The following is a 22,452-nucleotide window of genomic DNA, read 5'->3' as shown; positions in this document are numbered from 1 at the left end:
GCAATAAGCATTTTTGGTTTAGTAAAAAACAAATTTTTCGGACCTTTTGATTTAAAGTTTGAGAATCCCTGCTTTAAAGCCTGGAGCACACATTTCGCAGAGTCTCAATCGCTGTTTAGATTTTTTGATAGAACTTAAATCACCTCTGCTTATTCTAACTTCCTCCCTTTACTGTGGTTACTGTGGTGGGGGAATCCTACACAGACACACAGCGAGGCCCCTCCTGGCCCAGAAATCAAATTCAGGGCCTTCTTTGCTGCACTGTGCCTGACAACCCATTTTTTTCTCCCATTTGTTGTTGTTGTTTTGTTCCTTTTGTGCTATGTCCCTTCGTGCTATTGTGAAATGAGAATTTTTTCTTGCATCGAGTTTTTGGGGTGGGCGGTCATAAGCTTCGTGCTTTGGCCCACTCCTTTTGAGCAGAATGTTTATTGCTCAAATAGACTAAACTAAACCCCTACACATAACACATGCACATCCATTCATCCACATATGCTGTGCTCATGTGTGAATGCATTTTATTGATGTAGATTTATTATCTTCTCATAAATGCCTCATGTCTATGTGCATATGCAGTGAATGTTGATTTGCATACATGCACATAATTAGAGACCGTGGCTCAGGGAATTAGGAATTTGCCCTCTAACCCATAGATGTCAGACACAGATTTTTGTTTGCCCTGACATGATTTCTAACTCATAACCGGCTTTCCGATCAGTTGTATTAAAGACGTCAGAGCTACATTTCCCATAAGCCCTGGCCCCGCTCCATCTTCCCCCCTGCGCCTTTGCAAATGCAGCTCTTTTACTGGGGCCCCCGGCTTTTCTGTTTTTTATTGTTGTTTTTTTAAAGAAATGGACAAAGAGCAAAAGCTTTGGTCGTGATGATCTAGGATGTACCGTAGCATATTTTATTGTTTTCTATTGTATTCTATTATTGATTAATCGTGTTTTCACAACAGACTTGACATTCATTCACTCCTAAGGCTGCCAGTCTGGAAAAAGAAATTAGATAAATAGATAAATGTCCTTTATGCTCTTCCATTTGCAGATTGTAAATTGGCCCTGGACGACAGACAGCGGGTAGTGGGAGGCTCGCTGGCGTCCAGAGGAGAGTGGAAGTGGCTGGGCAGCATACAGTGGAAGGGGAAGCACATCTGCGGAGGAGCCGTCATCTCGCCGCTCTGGGTCATTACGGCTGCCCACTGCTTTGTCGAGTAAGACACAGAGCAAATTTTGCCAATTTCTAAAAGGGCTCATCAAAGGCTTTGCACATGTCTGTGAAAGCTCTTCTTCTTCTTTCATTTGAGTTTTTTAGTGAAACTTTCTTGAGATGTTGTCCTCAGAGAAACTGACGTTAATGCTAGCCAAAATAAAATGTACCTGATATTTTATACATGTATTAAACCAAGGTTTAGCTTTTGAGATGCTGACACCAAATTTAAATGTTAAATGTTTCTGAAAATCAGATAAAATACTGTTTTTATTTGCTGTCCTCAAAAGCCCAACTTTCTGACATAAAAATCACATGAACACAAACCAAGTGGGGACAATAATGTCACATCTCGGCCAAAAACAAGCTCTGCAGTTCACACGAACGCAGCATTCACAAACGCAACTAAATGGTGTAAAAATACTGAGTAAACATGCTACTGATAATCAGACACTGACACGGCTATTTTTGCAGTGGGACTGTCATTGTAAAGCAGGGGTGCCCAAAGTGTGGCCTGGGGCCAAATGTGGCCCTCAGACTCATTTTATTGGCCCTCAGGCCTCTTGCTGAGGTGGCACACGATGCCAAAGATGGTCCTTTTTACTAAGCTTGATCATTTTCATTACTTACTACATTAAACCTCAATCACTAACATTTCAGTGTGAGACAGAGCTGACATTCATGTTTAAACAAAGGGCTGGTGTCACAGTTAAAACTTGCTAAAAGCCCCCAGAGGACTGTTTCTCTGCATCTGTGGCTCTTTTATATTCACATCAATATGCAGATCACAATGACAAACGTTTGAATACCTCTGTTGTAAAGCATTGAAGGACATTATTTATTGAAACTTTTTGTTTGGCTCGTGGCTATTGGTCCAAGCAATGCAGCAACATCTCCATGTTGTCCTGCTCCTGGCAAATACAAGGTCTGAATTCCATCTGATGAGAGTCTAGCCTGGCCAGACATACTCAGTTCTTTCTCTTTATAATTGAAATATATTCAAAATAAACTCATTTTAGAATAAACAGAGAATAGTATGGCTGGCCAGCGCATCTATTCAGCTCGACTTGGTTGACTTACTCGGCTTCTCATGTACTTCGTGTACCCAGCACACACGAGGGTTTTCTCTTTAATGCTGGACCACATTTGTAGAAAGTAAACCACAGAGACACCTGCTGTAGGCAAGAGGTCGGAAAAAGTCTTCTGTTACATAAAACCTTTCACTTCCTGCGACACAGAATCACATGTAGAGCTTAATGTTGACAGTGTATTACACTGAAACTTATTCTCAGTTAATGTCTCCTTAACAACTGAACACATGCTGAATGTATGTAATTGTTGGTTTGGGACATTTTTAGGGATTGAATTGCAGCTTAGACTTCCTCCTCCGCGATCCGGCCCTGGATAAAGCGGAAGAAAATGGATAGATGGAAGAATTGTGGAAACGCAAAATTTAGACTCGTACCTTCATATTCAATACCCAATGACTCACTGTGGGTGCATGTGGGGGCGTGTGGAGGCGGTGGGAAATGTGTGGGAGGCTCAAATAGTCGTCAAAAATACGCATTCAGGGACAATATTTGTGGTGGCATGCATTTATAATGGAAGTCTATGGGGCACAACAAAACAAACTGACTATACACAAAAGCAAAACAAAAAACTAGTAGCCATAGTAAAAAAAAAACCACAGTGTTTACCATCAACAAACAACAATTTTACATAACATGCAGTAATTCTAAAATAATATGTACATATTTTTTTGTCTATTGTCTGTTTGACCGGCCTGTCATGTGGATAATCAGTAGGAAAATTGAATTGCTTTTTTTGTGTGTGTATAAAGTCAGTTTGAAAAAAATGTCTCTTTTGGGAGATTTTCATGCATTCTGTGTATTTCGACATTTAAACTACCATAAAATTATGAGTTATTACAAAGAAATGTCCTCTATAGTCCCTATAACCCTTCACTCAGTATAGCTGTGGACCCACACTAAGTAGACCAGTGGTTCCCAACCCATTCCAAAAACTATGGCCACTACAAATGTATAAAAGAATGAAAGCTCAAAATAATTTCAAACAAACAAAGCTTTCCTCACGGAGATGAGGAAGGTAATGGAAAAAGCAAGTACCCAAAAGGTACAGCCAGATGCCCATACCTGAAGCATTGGAAACTGCCAAACAAAGGCTCCAAGCCTTGGCCAGCCGCCTAAAGAGGTACATGAGAGACAATGAAGCCAGACAAGTAAATCGGCTGTTCGCAACTCAACCAGCGAAAGTGTACGCTCAGTGGCAGGGTAACAAGAACAGAGCAGACCCACCAAGGCTGGAAACTGAACAGTACTGGAAAGGCATATGGGAGAAGGAGGCAGCACACAACAGTGATGCACAGTGGCTGGTGGCTCTGAGAGAGGACCACAGCAACCTCCCTGAACAGAATCCAGTTACCATCACAGTGGCAGACGTCCAAGAAAGAGCCTCAGGTATGAAAAACTGGACAGCACCAGGCCCTGACATGATACACGCCTACTGGCTTAAGAAACTCACAGCACTCCATGAACCAGGGAATCACCCTGAATGGTTAACCGAAGGGCGCACAATCCTGATCCTGAAGGATCCCTGAAAGGGTACAGTCCCATCCAACTATCGGCCAATAACCTGCCTCTGTCCTCATTGAGGACAGTTACAAGTACCTCGGAATCCCACAAGCAAATGGCAACCTTGAAGAGGTGACAAGGAAAGCGGCTACGGCCAAATACCTCCAACGAGTAAGGCAGGTCCTAAGAAGCAGCTCAATGGCAAGAACAAGTCCCGGGCAATAAACAGCTACACCCTGCCAGTAATCAGATACCCTGCAGGAATAATAAGCTGGCCAAAGGATGAGATACAGACCACAGATGTTAAGACGCGAAAGCTCCTAACCATGCACGGAGGGTTCCACCCCAAATCCAGCACTCTGAGACTGTACGCTAGACGTAAGGAAGGAGGCCGAGGACTAGTGAGTGTGAGAGCCACTATCCAGGATGAAACATCCAAGATCCATAAGTACATCAAGGACAAGGCTCCAACAGATGACGTGCTCAGTGAATGTCTCAGACAATGGGGAACAGAAGATGAGGTGCTGGAGGTCACGTCATGGGAGGACAAGCCCCTACACGGCATGTACCACCGAAACATAACTGAAGTGGCGGATATACAGAAATCCTACCAATGGCTAGACAGAGCCGGACTAAAGGACAGCACAGAGGCTCATCATGGCTGCACAGGAGCCTTGAGCACCAGAGCAATAGAGGCCCAGATCTACCACACCAGACAAGACCCCAGGTGTAGACTGTGCAAAGAGGCCAATGAGACAATCCAGCACATAACTGCAGGGTGTAAGAACATAACTGCAGGTGTAAGAACATAACTGCAGGGTGTAAGATGCTGCAGGGAAAGCTTACATGGAGCGCCATAACCAAGTGGCTGGTATAGTGTACAGGAACATCTGTGCAGAGTATGGGCTGGAAACCCCAAGGTCAAAGTGGGAAACACCTCCAAAGGTGGTCGAGAATGACCGAGCCAAGATCCTGTGGGACTTCCAGATACAGACGGACAGAATGGTAATGGCGAACTAACCGGACATTGTGTGTTGGACAAAGAGCAGAGGAAAGCCGTTGTGGTCGACATAGCAATACCAAGCGACTTCAACATCAGGAAAAAGGAACATGAGAAACTAGAGAAATACCAGGGGCTCAGAGAAGAGCTGGAGAAAACCTGGAGGGTGAAGGCATCAGTGGTGCCCGTGGTCGTTGGGGCACTCGGGGCAGTGACCCCCAAACTGGAGGAGTGGCTCCAGCAGATCCCAGGAAATACATCAGACATCTCGGTCCAGAAAAGTGCAGTTCTAGGAACAGCAAAGATACTGCGCAGAACCCTCAAGCTCCCAGGCCTCTGATAGAGGACCCGAGCTTGGAGGAAAAAGAGACCGCCCGCGGAGGGTGAGGAAGAGTTTTCATATATTAAATATTATTTGTTTTTAATTTTCTTTTTTTACATATTAACTTTATAAATCATATCAATTGTATCCGATGATGTCTGACGTACTCGAACTACAAGTTTCCATATGTCGAATAGCGTTATCATCTTGCCGTCCCTCCTCATTCTGTGATTGGTCCCCAAATCCATGCGAAGATTTCGGCCATGGTCCCCAGGCTGATGTGCAGTTCGAAATGATTACAATCAGAGATGTATTAAAGCAGTACTAAGTAACTCTTCCCCCTAGAGGCCATAAGCGCAACTGCAGGTGTAGTAGCAAGTTACGATTTTTTAATTTATTAATTGTCTTGGAGAGTAAATACTACGCTGACAGGAAAGGCGAAGGGACAGAGGGTTACTGTGCATCCAATTATACAACGGAAATATTTTTTTTCACTCAAACTTGGCTGTAAATACTGTTTAAAGTGACGTTAGCCGCAGTTAGCTTTGCCCGTTAGCATGTTAGCTTCTTCTTCGTGATTCCATTAGTGTGTATTGCTTTCTCCGCACCGGGGGCAGTCAAGTTGCAAACATGGTTTTCTGGCCAGAGACACCAGGGGGAGATGAAAGACCCTCCAATCATCCCATAAACACTTGTATTACCCCCACAGGGACTACGGAAAGGATTTATTAAGGTAAATAAGTTACTTAGTACTGCTTTAAGATTAGGCACCAGCCCACTATCCTTAAAAGGGCTAGATGCAAGTTAGCCATTTCATACTCACTACTGCCACCTCAGGTCATACGTGTAACTGCAGCTTCTATATTAAGCTCGTGCATGACGGCACTTCAGACCCGAATTAACACCATTTTGAGTGACAGTGCAGGATTTTAGAGGCAGTTGTGGTGACTATGTCTGGGCTCATTCTACACCTCAGGACATTGTTGAAAGATGTAGGGGGAGGAAAATACTTAATTTTAACATAACTCCGTAAAGTCCCTTTAAAGAGGGGGTATTATGCTTTTTTCAATCACATAGCACCAGTCTATATCACACTACAATGATGACCAAACCTTCTGTTGGTCTGTAAATGCAGTAAATTAGAATAACTGCCTTGTATAAAATGTCTCTCTCAAAATGGCTGTAGTGAATGTCTTGAAATAGGCCTCTGTCTCTTTAAGAACCTCTGACCCTTTCTGACACGCCCCCTCCACACGCTGTCTGTGGCATCAGTGGGGAGGGGGTTCTGCTGAGGAGCAGTGGTTGGTTACTCGGCTGGTGACGAAAGCTCGGAGGCGTCTCCAGGAGGTGGGGGCGTTCCTAGGAGGACTCAGGCAAACCTATCCCTAAAATGGCCGCCATCAGAGTTTTTACAGATTACTCAAAAATACGTGAATGTGCCAAGGCAACACTTCAGGCATGTTTTTAATGAGGGAATGACAGAATAACATGATGTAAAGCTTGAAAAAGGCCATTTTACATAATACCCCCCTTGAAGTTAGTGGCTAGGGCAGGGTCAGGGTTAAGCTGATTGGTTGATACATGTATGACGTTTCACTCTCATGACTTGTGACTGGCTGATCTACCAACTATTCTAGGAAAAATATTGTCGCTCCCAGGCTAGGCTCAAAGCATCGGAATACACAGACTGTACGAAACATATAAAGTCAGCAACAGGACAGTGTGGTTGATCCATTTCACATTGACATTTAACATGTATCTGGGACAACATCTGCCAAAAACGTCAGGTGCTTCACATTTGTTTTATTTACTTACATGTCACATTGGGTTTTTTGTCATGTTTTTTGTTGCATTCTTCATCGCTTTGTTTCCTGCTTTTTTTAAAAACGCTTTTTAGTTGTGTTTTTGTCGCTTTTCAATTGGATGCTTTTTTTTTCCTGCACGTGTTCTTTGCTCCTCTGTGGCTTTTCAGTCGTGTTTTTGTCACTCGTGTCTGTAAAATGACTGACCTTTTTAAAACTAGGTTGGGAAATCCGAGGTTGAAATGGAACTTTCCGCCTCATACACTTTGACCCCCTCAACAACATACGATAGGGGAAGCACCATTGTGGTTTTGCACGTGTAGATTTAAAACGCTGCGAGGAGGGGGGGCGTGGTTTCACCTCCTGAAAGTGGTATACAACTGGAGCGCTTCAGAAAGTTGCACAGTACCTCAACCTCGACCACCACGAAACAACACTTCTGAAGATCACGGTCTGGATTATCGAGATGGAGGATTTTGACTTGTCTCAAGCTTTGGACAAGTGAGTACATGTTAACTTTTTACTAAATTACTAAATCCTTGGTTTAGTAATGGTAGAAAACACAATATTGTATATGTTTTACTTTGGTTCCTGCTAAAACTGCTAAAATCTTGTGTTCTACTACACAGCACGCCTTTGGAGAAACCACCGCGTTCCTGCTGCGGCTTTACAGCACAAGCAGAGGTACTGAAACATTTATGTAGAGGATGGAGAAAGAAACACAGAGTCATACCTGTTGATTTATTTATTTTTCCTAAACACAGGATGAAAGCTGCCCCTATGACATGCGACTCGTCATTTCTTGCAACCACAAAACTATGCAGCGTGTGGCCGACCTGACCGTGGTGATTCTCAAGTTCAAGAAAGCCCTGAGCAATTTTGGAGAGTTGAGCGACAAAGAGCAGTGCAATGCCCTTTTTGAGAGGTTGATTGAAGGTTTGCGCCATAGCCAAATGTGTTTTATTTGTTGTATTTACCGAGTAAATAACCTTTTTTCTACACAGAACGGAGTACAGAAATATTGGAATCAAATGTGAAGAAAAGAGTGTACCAGCGTGTCGACAGTGTTAATCAATGCACACTGTGTGATGGAGCACAGAAGGATCTGACCCATACGCCGGGGGAAGTGAAACTACACGCCATAACCCTCAAAGGAGGAAACTGTGAACAAAAAGGTGAAATCAACCACAACAATGCACAAAGAAATGGCATGACAGTTAACTATTTAATTGCACAACAGCCACGGACCCAAAACAAAGAGACACGCACTGCTGCTGTGTCCTTGTGTTCCTCACAGAGTGGTGGCCACGTTTCAGTTAAACAGCTCCAGGGCAGATGTGTCAGCGCATTTCCGTAACTGTAGAGAAATGTTTGTCAAGCTGTTGTGCTGAAGGGCCTATCTCACCGGCCTGGAGACTAGTTGGAGACTCGAGTTGCCACTGGTCACAGAGATGTCTCCGAGATAAAGCGAGTATCCAGGTTGTCTTAGTGAAAACAAAATGTTCGATTTCAACGGATACTGTATAGAGACTTTTCTCCATGTGGTCTCCACATGGTCTCTGAGAGGTCTATGTTGGCTCAAGCAGTTGTGTCGCAAATACTATTTGTTGTCCTCAACCTGTGAGACGTTTCTGTGACGTCCCTGCAATGTCTCAGAGACCTGTCGGAGACCAAGGAGATCTCAATCAGTCGAATGGAGTCTCTTTGAGATCTCCTTGATCTCCTCACAGGTTGAGAACAAAAAATAGTGTTTGCAACATTGCCACTGCTGCTTGAGGCCACGTAGACCTCTTGGAGAACTCTCAGAGACCATGCAGAGACTGCTGAAATCGAACCTGTTCGTTTTCACCATGGCTACCTGGAGACTTGCCTTATTGCCAGGAGACAAATCGGTTTTACTCACTTTTAGGTTGGTCTTTGTTCAGGAGTACTTAGTCAAGCGTAGACCTAGGACGGTCTATGATGGTAGACTATTGGTAGACTATCCCACAACAGTGCCACAGTTGGTAGAGTGGGTCCTGAAGGTTCCCACTGTCGTTGTGTCTTTGGGCAAGACACTTCACCCAGTCTTCAATAATGTATCTATATTGTGAATCGCTCTAAATATTTGCTCTAAACATTTGCTATTCTTCTTATGCTCCCCTCTTCTTTTCTTTTTTTTTTTTTTATATATATATTTAGTAAGGTTTGAGCTGTGCAAATACATCTCCACCGAAGCAAAAGGAACACTAGTTCTCCTGACCATCATAAACAGCGACCTGCACCTTACATGCTCTATGGAAGGCTCGCAAGCGGTCCTGAATCTTGAGGTAATAAAGTTATTAATTAGGTAATCAAAAGTCACGATGATAACAGAAGTGAATGTTTCAAGTTTTTCATGGTCTGTATGATACAGGATTGTACGGTGTCAGAGCTGAAGAGGATCAGCAGTGAAAACAACATGGACCGGTTCCTGTTTTACAAAATCATCACAGGAATGGGGATGAGAAAGTTTGAGTCTGTCAGCTGCCCGGGCTGGTACATCAGCACGTCTTCGACGGATGAGAACCAGCCTGTGGAAATGTGCCGAGTGAACAACGCAGCCACACGACTGACCGAATTCAGAGAGCACTAGCACATGTTAGTGAATAATTGAGAATTAAGAAGCCCAGAGCAAGTGCCACGAATGAGGTCCACTACGAAGCTTATGATTTAATGTGACCAACCACTAGAAATCACTGTTACCTACGAATGTAAGATGGCTTATTCCTAAGGTCAGAAAGACAGAAGCTTCTTTTTCTTTACTTCTTTTCGATGTTTTTGTATTTAACATGTAAAATTGCTGCAAATAAAGCCAAAGAGTTTGACTTTATTACATTTTGTATCATGTCATTGTCCACTTTTCAAAATAAGCTGCAAATCAGTAAATGTACCACTCTTCTAAACTGGTACTGATGACCATTTATGTTCATAAACCTTGGAAAAACATAAATGCTCTTTGAAAACTCACTTGCAGGTCTCAGGGCATTTTTGAACCATGTTTCTTGCCTTTTATTGCTCATGAAACATCACCTTATAATGCAGTATTATGTAAACCTCATAACGTAACAGCGCGCGGTGATACTGCACTATTATGTGTTGTACATCTTTGGTTTCAGGGCTCTTGATATTTTCATCATACTTACTGTATGTTGCAGAAGGGTCGAAAGATTGTATAACACTTGATAAAGCCAAGGAATACAACACAGAAATCAGAGGGAAAATACATTTTCTGCACAATCAAGGGTCAAAAATGAGGGGTGGGATCAGTGTGTTTCAGGGTAAAGGATCTGGGAGTGATTTTGCAGGATATGCGATAATAAAATGGTGTTTAAAGGTGCATAATGCAACTTTTTATGTGGAAAAAAAAAGTGTATGTGTACAAGGTCAAACACCTAGAAGGCATTTGACCTTGTAGTGACCCAGCGGCTGTATGAGTGCAGCATGGTGCCTTTACTTTCCATCCCAGTGGTCTCTACAACGCTCCAGGTTCTATTGTTTGTAGGTTTTCTGGTGTACAAACCTTGCAAACAATTGATTCTAGAGCGTTTTAGAGACCACTGATGGAAAGTAAAGGCTCCATGCTGACCACTCATACAGCCGCTGGATCACTTCAAGGTCAAATACCCACAAACATAAACTTTTTATTCCACATAAAAAGTTGCATAATGCAGCTTTAAGGAGAGTTTTCTTGTACCTGTTTGGGACAGTTCCCTGAATCAATCACATCCATCCAAAAGTGTTCCTGGAACTACTAATTTACAAATTAAAGCAGAACTAAGCAACTTTTGCCCCTAGAGGCCACAAGCACCACTGCAGCTGTTGCGGGGTTTTTTACTCATTAATTGTCCGTGAGAGTAAATAACTCGCTGACAAAAGACAAAGGGAGAGAGGGATACTGTGCATTGTACCACAAGCCAATTACACAATGGAGATATTTTTCTCTCAAACTTGGCTGTAAATACTGTTTAAGTGACGCTAGCCCGCAGTTAGCTTTGCCCGTTTGCCTTTTAGTTTCTTCTGATCGGGATAAACCAAATAACATTTTGCAAAATGTTCATCAACAAACCGAAAGCTGTAGACAGAATACGGTCAGGACTTACCTGTACCATGTCACAAACCTCAGAAATGCGAGCCAAAAGTGATTTTGTAGACAACTGAGAGCAGCGAGGGAGATGTTTTCTATTAGTGTGTATTGGGGCTGCCGGGTCGGAAGCAGAGAAAGTTGCAAGAGTTGTTTTCTACGAGAAACACTTGGAGGAGATGAAAGTCCCCAATCATCCCCCTCAGAGGGCTACGAAAAGGATTTACACCTAGTTCTACTTAAAGCTCTGGGTGAGATCGACGTCCAAGATGAAATTTGGAAAATTTGCGTATCATTGGTAAATTGTATTGTATTTTTGTAGCTATATTAAAATGAAGGCTTTTCCACAGACTAATTTCTAATGATGATAAACTTCCCAAGATGTAGGCAAGGCAAGGCAAGTTTATTTGTAGAGCGCAATTCATACACAAGGCAATTCAAAGTGCTTCACAGTTGCATAAATATAAGAAAACAAATACAATCAATAAAAACATCAACATAGAATTAATCAATTACAGTAAGAGGCAAGACTGTAGATAAAATACTTTCAGTTATATGCATTTTTAAGTCTTGTTTAGATTCGCTCTGTCTTGAGAACTATTTCACTCTGTCTTGAGCACTATTTCACTCTGTCTTGAGCACTATTTTTCTTGCTCGTTCACACAAAGTTACCTAACCTCTGTTTTGTCGCTCCTTCTCCTCTGGACATCAACATAAAATTAATCAATTACAGTAAAAGGCAAGAGTGTAGATAAAATACATTCACTCATATGCACGGGCAAAAAGAACTGTTTTCAGCCTGGATTTGAACATTGTCAGAGTTACAACTCATTCAGTTTGTCCCAGATGTAAAATGTCTGTGTCCTTAAATTATATAAAAACCCTTAATGAAAAAAAATGTCTTGAATTTGATTCTATTTGTTGGGTGAAATGTGTTGGCTTTAATTTTGTGTTCACTTATTTCATTTACTCAGTGATAGTTCTAACAGAGTTTTTCCTCCTCTTTAGAAACGGCATGTTAGATGCCTCAGATTGGCACGTGCACGTGAACAGTGTGACCATTGGAGAGGGCTCCCTGGGGAGACGCTACAGGGCGCTGCAGGTGGTCTATCACCCCAAATACCACGCCGCCAACAACGACTACGATGTGGGTCTGCTGCGGACCATCACAGAGATCAACATGAACGGTAAGCAGGGGAAGGTGGCGCCATCTGGAGGAATACAGGCGGTGATGCAGGCTGGTGGGGGTCATGTCCGGTCATTTTTTTTTCTTTTTCTTATGATTGTTGCTACACAGGCGCGGGTACATGTACTACTATATGTACATACTCTTGCATGTAGTGTTTTCTCGCCGTACGTTTTACTTCTACTTGAGTTCTTTTGAAATAAAGTAACTGTTACTCTTGAGTAAAAGAAATTGTTGATACATTTTGTGTTTGGTTTACTTCATTTATAATAATTTATTTATTTTTATTTTCAAATGTTATGGTATTTCCAATGTGCACATTATTTCAGGTTTTCTTTTCTCATCATTTATGTCACAACAGAAACATAAATCAAACTTTTACACTCAAACACAGTACTCACACTATACTCATTTTTACTCTTGAGTAACTATTTGGGCCACTACTTTTTACTTCTATTCAAGTCAATTATTTCAAAGTAACTTTACTCTTACGTGGGTAAATATGTTAACTACTCTACCCAATTCTGGTACACAGTATACATACTGTATATCAACTGGTTAGGGGGTCCTATTTTTTCCCAACTATCCTTGGGAGGGAAAAAAATTGTGTCCATAAACATAACAGTAATGTTAAAGGTCGGTCAGTTTTAGTCCTAATTTTACAAATTCTTATTCTTGTTTAGGTCTTAGATAGTATTTTGTTTATTATCTTTTAACCCAATTCAACCTCTTAACCCCCACCGGTACCGAGCACATTTTCTCCAGTTTGCCATTACTCAAATCTAAAAGCTTCTTGAAAAAAGCGTCAAAATAGTGACAAATATTAAAAGAAAACCAGGATGAAAATGCAACAAAAAAAGCATCAAAAAGTGACAACAAAAAGCAACAAAAGAGCAAAAAAAGGAATCAAAAACGTAACAAAAACATGACAAAAAAGCATCAAAAGAGTAACAAGTGATCAATTTTTGCAACAAAAAAAGTGTCAGAATTGTGATGAAAAAGAACGTGGAAAAAGTGACAGCAACAACGCAAGGCATGAGATCAGTTCAACCTGGACAGACTCAAACAGGCAAAAGTGGCGACTAGGAAAATGTATTGACATGTATATTAGCTTTGGCGATCACAGCCCGGAGGTCGACATCGATGTATGAAAGTCAGTATGGAGGAACAGCTTGGAGTTAGGGAAGTCTTCCCCCGGAGCCTGGACACTGGTGGTGGTATGGAGACCCGTGAAGGATGGAGCAGGGAGAAGCCGTGGGCAGCAGAGGTGGAGACGGGGCGGAGGTGGGTCGCAGCACGAATGAACCATGATTGCTGGGGCTTAAAGGAATAGGCCACCGTTTTTACATACTGAGATATGCTCTTACCTCACTTTAGTCGAGTTAATATATCCCCGTCTGGTCTTTGTCCGTGCGCTCTGTCATGCAAACGGAGCACATACGCAGCCTCTCCCACATGTCATATAGCTCCAAAAAAGCTCACGATAGAAGCTACCAAGCTCTTCCACGTGTTCCCTATTTAAATAAAGTTACGTGAAGTGTTTTCATGCGAAGTATATTTACACAGAAATGTAGCATGTCGATTTTATAAGCAAATAAAAAGGGGAACTATATTGTGAGGCGTAATGATACGAGGAGCAAAACGTCCGCGCAGTAACTCCTAAAGGTTATTGACGGAAGTGAGCGGGGGAAGTCTTTTGGAGTTACTGCGCGGACGCTGTGCTCCTGTATCATTACGCCTCACAATATAGTCCCCCTTTTTATCTGCTTATAAAATCGACATGCTACATTTCTGTGTAAATATACTTCGCATGAAAACACTTCACGTAACTTTATTTAAATAGGCAACACGTGGAAGAGCTTGGTAGCTTCTATCGTGAGCTTTTTTGGAGCTATGTGACATGTGGGAGAGGCTGCGTATGTGCTCCGTTTGCCTGGCAGAGCGCACGGACAAAGACCAGACGGGGATATATTAACTCGGCTAAAGTGAGGTAAGAGCATATCTCAGTATGTAAAAACGGTGGCCTATTCCTTTAAATGTGGGACCAATGGCAATGATTGGCTGCTACAGAGGTGCAGCTCTTACATTGATGGCTGAGATGGGGGTGTGGCCCTCTCAGAAGCGATCATTGGCCGCAGGCAGGTGATGCTGAAATGTTTGTAGGTCTTAGCTTTCAAATGATGCGTTGTACTGGCCTTTAGGTTGTCAGCTCCAGTCGAGATGCTTTTAGATTTGGTAAGGCGAACTGGAGAAAATGCGCTCGGTTAAGGCGGGGGGTGGAATTCCTTCCAGTTCGGCTTTACCCAAATTGTTACTGTGTTGTTGTCGCTTTTTTTTGTAACCTTGTTGTCGCGGCGGTTAGCACTCACACGTCACAGCTAGAAGGTCCTGGGTTCGATTCCCATCTGGACGGTTCCTTTCTGTGTGGGGTTTGCATGTTCTCCCCGTGTCTGCGTAGGCTTCCTGTAAACCCAGAGTTAGAGTTTCCCCTAACTCTAAAAACATGTACAATAGACCAGGATGAATGCTGTGTGTGAATGCATGGTAGTGGTCGGAGGGAACGCTGGCACAGATGTGTGCAGTCACGACACTTTTCTGTCAGTCTCCCCAGGAGAAACTGAACACCACCGAGTCTGGAGTGAATGTATAATTGTCTCATTCTTCTTCTTCTTTTTGACGGTCTTTTATGTTGCGTTTTCATAACGTTTTTGTTGCGCTTTTGGCTTTTAGATTTGGATAATGCCTGGATACCTGGATAAAAGTAACTGGATATGTTGGTGGGGTTAAGAGGTTAATGAACATAAAGTTGCTTTCAGTTCTGTTTAAATTTAATGGAAAGATAATCCTGTGAGAAGAAAAGCTTTCTCTGAACTCGCCCTCGTTCGACCATCAATCATTTACCGAATGCAGTCGTACAGTAGATCATTAGATGATCCGGTGATTGTAAACACTTGGCGATCACAATGAAATGAAAAGTCTTATCTTGTGAACTTTGGCAGGTGGCGTGCGTCCCGTGTGTTTGCCCCGAGCGGAGGATTCCTTTTCCCCTGGTGCCAACTGCTGGATCACAGGCTGGGGCCACACGGAGGAGGGAGGTGGGCTGCTGCAAACATGAAGTATTTTAGTCCACTCTAAAAGCAAAACCACGAGCAAGTCTTTGTGATCGACTTCTAGTATCCATTTAGTTCAGCACACGTATAGCAGGTAAATTATTTAAGTCCCAAACTGGTACTCGGGGCAATCTGCAATAGATTCAATTATATATACATTTATTTATGCTTTACTTTTGGTATTTTTGGGGTCTTGACATGGTTTCCACCCAGCCGTGGCATAATTTAGTCCAAATTAAGTGTCTTTAGCCCCTTTTTAGAAACGTTTTAAGCCGCACTTGATCTTGATCTAGGCTTAGCGGTGCTTCCGATATCAAGTGTCTTATGAGGTTGTACTTGGAAGGTCAAGTCATTTCTAAGGTGGTGCTTTGGGTGACTTAAACACTGACCTAAGCCATTGATAAGTATTAATCATATTCTTACATTGCAAAAAAAAAAAAAAAAAAAAATGCTGTATTGCAAGTACACAAATTGTATTGAAAAAAATAATGCCACATGCCAGGGTGTATATTTTGTTTTAAAATCTTTTCTGTAATCTGATCCTCCCAAAATGATCATATAAGAGAGAATATCACAGTAAAGTATGTAAAATTGGGCATCTTTGTCACAGACATAGAGCAAAAAACACCCATGTTTTTTTTACTTGTCAGATAATTACTGTGCCATCGACAGACCAGGGAAAGACAGTTTCACATAACCCCTGATTTTATATTATTTGTAATGGCCCTGGCTCTGTACCTTGATGGCCTTAACTTGATGTGATCTGAACATGATTTCCACATAATTGCTCTAGTCTTGAATGCATTGTATCCTATTGTAACATGGATCGGACTCAATTTATTTGTCCTCTCTTTAGGGTTTATAACCACTGAGCTCAGGCAGGCTCAGGTCAAAGTGATCGCCCAGTCTGTGTGTTCACGTCCAAATGTCTATGGTGCATTCCTTACTCCTCGCATGATGTGCGCCGGCAGCATGAGCGGAGGGGTTGACTCCTGCCAGGTATAGCCTACAGACAATGAAGTGTCCTCGATTTGGAAACCTGTCTGACAAGAAACCTTTTATTTATTTATTTGTAATGGTCCGAAGGGAGACAGTGGAGGGCCTCTCATATGTGAAACCGCCATCGGAGAGTGGAGACTGGCGGGAGTGGTCAGTTGGGGAGAGGGCTGTGGCCGACGCAACAAACCAGGAGTGTACACACGAGTGACACACATGATGAAGTGGGTCGGGGGATACTTGGAGGTATGCATAATTGTACAAAGTGATAAAAACCTACAGCGGCACTTGTTTTCAAATACTAACAGCCTTGGCCTTTTGTAGGGCTCACCCTGACGACTGCAGCGCACAACACCTGCCCTTACTGATAAGACCTGGACTTAGATAATAAAATATAAAGCCAAGGGACAAACCCTGCGTGTTGTGTTTTCTTTAATCATTCTCTTAAATGTCCCATTTTAGCCCAAAGAATAAAGTCTATAGCCGCAGAAGAGTGTCTCTTCAGGTGTCAGATAGGTCTGTAGTCTCGGCCAGATATGGCCAAGGTTTTTGATGCCAGGGTCACATTGGATATTTGAACTTTCCACACGGGCCAGACCGATTTGGTTGTTTCAAACAATTACTATTCTCATTAAAAGAGCAACATGCGGTGTTTAAACCAAAAGCCTTGTCACCACCGTTCCAGTAGAGGGCGCCTCATGCCCAGTGGTGCATCGTTACAGGCGCAGAGCAACTTATGTTCTATTTCATCCCTTCTGACCGCCAGAGGCGGTGCTACAAGCACTGAATGATCATTCAAAATAATAACACCACAGTCACCTGTGACATCCGGTGACCTACGTGAGTCTATAAAGTCACGTGACACCGGAACCACAGTCCCTTTCATTCTTCTCGCACATGGTCGAGTGCTATCGGATTGACGGACTCCACTGCTGCGTTTCTTCTGACTCCACTGCTGTTTTCGGCCCCTTCACCGTGGTGGGAGCTGCGAGCGTGTCTCGCCCTCCTGGGCTGCGTGGACTGTTGTCGCCACGTGGTGTGCGTCCCGGTGAGTATCCCTGTTGTCGTTTACGGTTTGGGCTGTGTTTTTCAGTGTCTGGTGCCGTTTTCGGCGGGACGTTTCATTATACTGCGGCCAGTTTTGTGGCTTGTTTTCCTTTCGGAGCGGCGCTGCCGTGTTCGGCTGTCCTGTTTTTGTTTGTCTTCGTGATATCTTTATCGGCAGTGGTTTGTCCCCTGCTCGCGTTGTTTTGTCTACACCAGTAGCATACTCGCTCGTGTGGTATTCACTTGTTTCGTTATTTATTTATTTTTACGGGTCGTGAGTGCCGTTTACGGCCGCATTGGCCCGGAGACATGCTGGGCTCACCTTGTTGCAAGGACTGTGTAGCCCCGCTGGCATTGGACGACGGGCACGATCTGTGCGCCTCGTGCCTCGGTGTTGGTCACCTTTGGGAGGGCCTCACCGAGGCCGCTTGCATGGACTGCCGGGTGATGCTGCTGTCGCTCCGTGAGGCTCGCCCGGCTGCAAGCGGGGGCGCGGAGACGTGGACGCAGGGGCTGGTCTCTCTGCTTCCTGCTCAGCGGGCACCGGACGTGGAGCGCTCCGCTGCTGGAGCTCCTACCTCCTCTGCCCGGAAAAAATGCAAGGTTGGTCGTCCTTCTTGGTTGGCGATGAAAGTCGACAGTTTGTCGTCTGAACTGGCCCAGATGAAGGGTCTCCTTCAGGCCCTTCACGGGGAGGGTCCGCGTCAAGAGGGGGGATTGCAGCGGCAGGAGGACGTGGCGTCCCTTCACGACGATGACGCCCTATCGGTTGCTGCATCGGACTCCCAATTTCGTGATGTGGATCCACGTTCCCCTGACCCCGTGGACGGGCATACGGAGGCGTCTGAAGTGGGCAGCGGAACTTCTGACTCCTCCGCCAGGGACGTTGACGGCGCGGCGATTTCTCCTATGCGCACCGCGCTTGTGCGTTTGCAGCTGGCATCCCTGGAATACATCGGCCAGCTTCAGGCGTGCTGGACCGATGCCAAGGCTTTTTCTAAGCCGACAGCGGAAGGCAGGGCACTTGCGTCCATGCAGGAGGCGGCCAAGTTTGGGCTGGACCGCATGCCGTCCGTCGAACCTGCGGTGGCCTCGCTGATAGTGTCTCCGGATGAGGCCCTGAGGTCTGATGCGAGGTGTCCACGTCCTCAGTGTCGCGCCACTGATGAGCTATTGTGCAAGGCATACGAGGCCGGTGCGCGCATGGGGCGCATCGGGAACTCCTTATCCCATTTGCTGCTGGGTCTGGCGTCATCTTTGGAGGACGTCGGCTTGGAGTCCCCGACGCAAGGCCTGGTGGACACGTCCTTGCAGGCCTTTGCCTTCATGTCCAGGGAACTCGGCCGCCTGTTCTCCAGTCTAACGCAGGCTCGTAGGCAGGTCTGGTTAGCCCAGTCTCCTCTGACTGAGTCGTCTAGGAGGACTCTGCGGTTCGGCTGCGCTGGAGGCTCTACAGCGGACTGCGCAGGCCACCCAGACGCGTCAGCAGTTGGCGGGCCTTCGCAGGACCCCTTTGTTTTTCCTCAGAGGCCATTTCCGCGATGATCGACCTAGGACGCAGGCTTCTCGTCCGCCCCGCACGGGGCAACAGTCTCGGCAACCCTCCCGGTCCGCTAGGGGCAGTGGTGGTCGACAGTGAGACCCACAGGCCGGCGGTCGGTCGTTTCACCCCAGAACAACTCCGTTACTGGGCAGCTCACACCCGGGACGCCTGGGTGTTGTCCACATTATCCGGGGGTTACAGGCTACAGTTCCGCCACCGGCCTCCGGCTTCTGGCCTGGTCCGGGTCACTCACATCCGCGACCCATCGAAGCCATGACACTACAACGGGAAATTGGGACCTTACTGGACAAGGGTGCAATTATACCTGTGGATCCCCTGCGGGATCCAGTTTTTTTTTATTCACGCTACTTTCTGGTCCCGTAAAAGACCGGGGATCTGCGTCCCGTGTTGGACCTGAGAGGTCTCAACATGTTTTTAAAGGTCTTACCATTCCACATGTTGCGCACCGCGGAAGTGCTTCGCACTATTGCGAGGGGCGAATGGTTCACCAGCATCGATCTGAAGGATGCGTATTTTCATGTCCCGATCGCTCCTCCTCATTGGAGGTTTCTATGCTTCGCTTTTCAAGGCCGCCATTATCAGTTCAGGGTTCTCCCGTTTGGTCTCTCGCTGTCCCCCCGTGTGTTCACGAGATTTGTGGCGGCGGCATTGGCACCATTACAGGTGCAGGGTTTGAAGATACTTCCCTACATAGACGATTGGTTGGTTTGTGCACCGTCCCGTGCACAGGCTATTAGGGACACGGAGACTGTACTTGCGCACGTACGCCAGTTGGGGTTCAGAGTGAATCTCCCCAAGAGCAAGTTGGTTCCGACCCAGGCCACGGTTTTTCTGAGGATTGCTCTAGACACGGTCTCAATGACCGCTCGATCCTCCCCTCTGAGAGTCGACGGCATCATGGAGGCCCTCTCTGCGTTTCGGGGGACCAGCAGGTTGCCTTTTATCAAATTCCTGCGGCTCTTAGGCAAGCTGGTGTCGGTCTCCGGTGTGGTTCCATTGGGACTGCTCCGTCTGCGCCCCCTGCAAATATGGCTGAACGACCGCCATCTGGATCCGTCGCGGCTTTCACACCGGCGCGTGCCCTTGCTGGTGTCTCGTCCATGTCTGGCGGCTCTGGCTCCATGGAGGGACAGGCTTTGGCTCGAACAGGGTGTCCGACTGGGGGATTGTCCGTCTCGGCGGGAAGTTGTGTGTACAGATGCGTCGTCCACAGGCTGGGGTGCGACGTGGCAGGGCCGGATAGCGCAGGGTGCGTGGTCCCCTCAGTTGAGGCAGGAACACATAAATGTCTTGGAGCTGCTTGCGGTGCATTTTGCTCTTCGTCATTTCCTGCTGCATCTGCGGGGCCGACATGTTTTGATACGGTCGGACAACACGTCGGTGGTCTACCACATCAACCACATGGGGGGAACCAGATCAGTCAGGTTGACGCAGGTGACGGGTCAGCTGCTTACGTGGGCTTGGCCTTGATTGGCGGGGTTGCGTGCAACCCATATACCGGGACCGCTAAATCAAGTGGCCGATTTCCTGTCCCGCCATTCGATGCCGGCCGGGGAGTGGATGCTCCATCCGGAGGTGGTGAGCGGGATATGGATGTCCTTCGGCAGGGCGGAGGTGGATCTCTTCACCTCGAGAGAGGCAAACCATTGCCCACTCTGGTTCTCTCTGGCGGATGCCTCCTGTCCGATGGGCCAGGACGCGCTGGCACACGACTGGCCGAGAGTGCTGCTGTACGCCTTCCCACCGCTGTCGCTCGTTTTCCTGACACTTCTGGTTGTCCATGAAGACTGCGTTCCTCTTGGCGATGGTCTCGGCAAAGTGGGTGGGTGAATTGCAGGCCTTCTCTATTGAGGACTCCTGCTGTCAATGGAACCCGGATGGTTCGGGGGTCACTCTTTGGCCTAATCCTTCTTTTGTTCCCAAGGTGCCCTCTGCATCTCCGGTCGGGCCCTTGAAACTCGCCCGTTTTGAGTCTGACTCCGAGCATCTGTGCCCTGTCCGCTCACTGACCGCTTACGTGAGGGCGACCACGGCAATACGTAAGTCTGAGCAACTGTTTGTGTGCTTTGCGGGACCCAGAGTGGGTCAGCCGCTGTCTAAGCAACGTTTGTCGCAATGGGTCGTCGCTGTTATTGCAGAAGCTTATGCACAGTGTGGTCGGCCACTGCCTGCAGGAGTGAGGTGTCATTCCACCAGGGGCGTCTCCACTTCCTGGGCTGCAATGACGGGCGTTCCACTGGAAACGGTGTGTGCTGCGGCTTCATGGACATCTGCGAGCACCTTTGCCCCCCGGTTCTACAGGGTAAATGTGGCTTGTTTGCACCGTTAAGGCCGTCGGAGAAGAAACTCGCGGAGCTAATTTAGCTCATGAAGACACATTTTGTGCCGAAGACCAACTTTATTGCAGAAAGATACAAGTTCAATACAAGAAATCAGTGAGACAACGAATCTTTAAGTGAGTACATGGCAAGCCTATGGAAGCCAGCAGCCACGTGTAAATTTGGTAATTTCCTAGATGACGCTCTCAGAGATAGATTTGTGTGTGGGGTCAACAAGCTCCGTGACCGGGTTCTGCTCACACTAAAGACCTAACGCTTGCAGCAGCAGCATACGCCCCGGGACTGTTTTCGAGGTAACACAGCAAAATGCCCAACAGTGGTCCCAGAAAACGTACAAAGCTAACGCTATTTCTAAGACGAGCACAAGCAAGAAAGAAGAGCGAGGGAAACCATGTTACCGATGTGCGGGCCACGGACACGCGCCATCTGACTGCAGATTCAGAGACGTGGAATGTCGGTGTGTAAGGGACACATTGCAAAAGCCTGCAGGTCCCAGCAAGATGGTAAAAAGGACACACCAACGAAGTGGACAAAGCACCTGGATGCTGTCGTGTTCTTAGGTTTGATGAAATAATACGTGGGACAACTGTGTGCTGTTAACATGAGGCTTTACTGAACAGACTGAATCAAACAACGCATGTTACGTCACTACGTCAGGTGTGTGACCAAAGATCATTAGAATGAACAAGATGATACTGTGTCATTGAATACACCACATCTCCCTTTTTTTATAAAAACAAAACAAAAGCAGTTTTTTCCCTTCTTCTTTTTGTTTCACACTTGTAAGGGTGCATATTCAACTTTCCTTTTTTTTTGTTTTTTTTTTGTTTACTTTATTCTCTTCCTATGACATGTAAACAATGAACTTTGCGCTTGGGTTACCTCTTAAAACATAAAGCTTAGTACCATAGTTGAATGGTCTGTGTATTATACAGCGTTTCTTACAGATCTAGCCTTTTAGGTTGAACAATAGCTCGTCCTGATCTAGTTCTGACAACATCAGTGTTTACAGGAGTAACTGGAGGTTCATTCAGTGTTTTTGACACATGTTCAAATGGTACATCTGACACTCTCTGCTTTATCTCAGACTTATGCAAAGGAATCAAATGCAAGCGATTGCGTCTCACTGTCCCATGTGGTAAGTCGACTGTGTAAGATCTTGGTGTAGAGTGACTTTGGAA

At 45.5% G+C, this 22,452-nt stretch overlaps 2 protein-coding genes and 1 long non-coding RNA gene across 6 annotated transcripts in view; 2 read left to right on the top strand and 1 right to left on the bottom strand.

The window, feature by feature from the left end:
- LOC306967037 (transmembrane protease serine 11D-like) overlaps nucleotides 1–16,726 on the top strand; it is a 39,853-nt gene extending 23,127 nt beyond the window's left edge. For all 4 annotated transcript variants that reach the window (XM_079561934.1, XM_079561932.1, XM_079561931.1 and 1 more), the window contains 6 exons: nucleotides 1,051–1,216; nucleotides 12,038–12,216; nucleotides 15,215–15,310; nucleotides 16,182–16,324; nucleotides 16,412–16,567; nucleotides 16,646–16,726. In XM_079561934.1, coding sequence (XP_079418060.1) covers nucleotides 1,051–1,216; nucleotides 12,038–12,216; nucleotides 15,215–15,310; nucleotides 16,182–16,324; nucleotides 16,412–16,567; nucleotides 16,646–16,657 — 752 coding nt within the window. In that variant the 3' untranslated portion in view covers nucleotides 16,658–16,726. The remainder of the gene's footprint in view (nucleotides 1–1,050; nucleotides 1,217–12,037; nucleotides 12,217–15,214; nucleotides 15,311–16,181; nucleotides 16,325–16,411; nucleotides 16,568–16,645) is intronic.
- On the bottom strand, nucleotides 3,999–4,578 carry LOC306966488. Its single transcript, XR_013793111.1, has 2 exons — nucleotides 4,339–4,578; nucleotides 3,999–4,074 (listed from the first exon to the last, which is right to left on the bottom strand). It is a non-coding gene; the product is annotated as an uncharacterized lncRNA (long non-coding RNA).
- Nucleotides 7,350–9,818, top strand: LOC306967063 (interleukin-1 beta-like). The gene is made up of 6 exons (XM_079561968.1): nucleotides 7,350–7,428; nucleotides 7,557–7,611; nucleotides 7,692–7,863; nucleotides 7,932–8,102; nucleotides 9,109–9,236; nucleotides 9,323–9,818. The coding sequence occupies exons 1-6, from the start codon at nucleotides 7,394–7,396 to the stop codon at nucleotides 9,539–9,541; spliced, it is 780 nt and encodes a 259-aa protein (XP_079418094.1). The 5' UTR covers nucleotides 7,350–7,393; the 3' UTR covers nucleotides 9,542–9,818.
- Nucleotides 16,727–22,452: the final 5,726 nt, after the last annotated feature.

The sequence above is a fragment of the Gobius niger genome (genome assembly GCF_951799975.1).
Source record: "Gobius niger genome assembly, chromosome: 8".
In the NCBI taxonomy this organism is placed as follows: Eukaryota; Metazoa; Chordata; class Actinopteri; order Gobiiformes; family Gobiidae; genus Gobius; species Gobius niger.
This window is presented reverse-complemented; position numbering and strand designations above follow the sequence as displayed.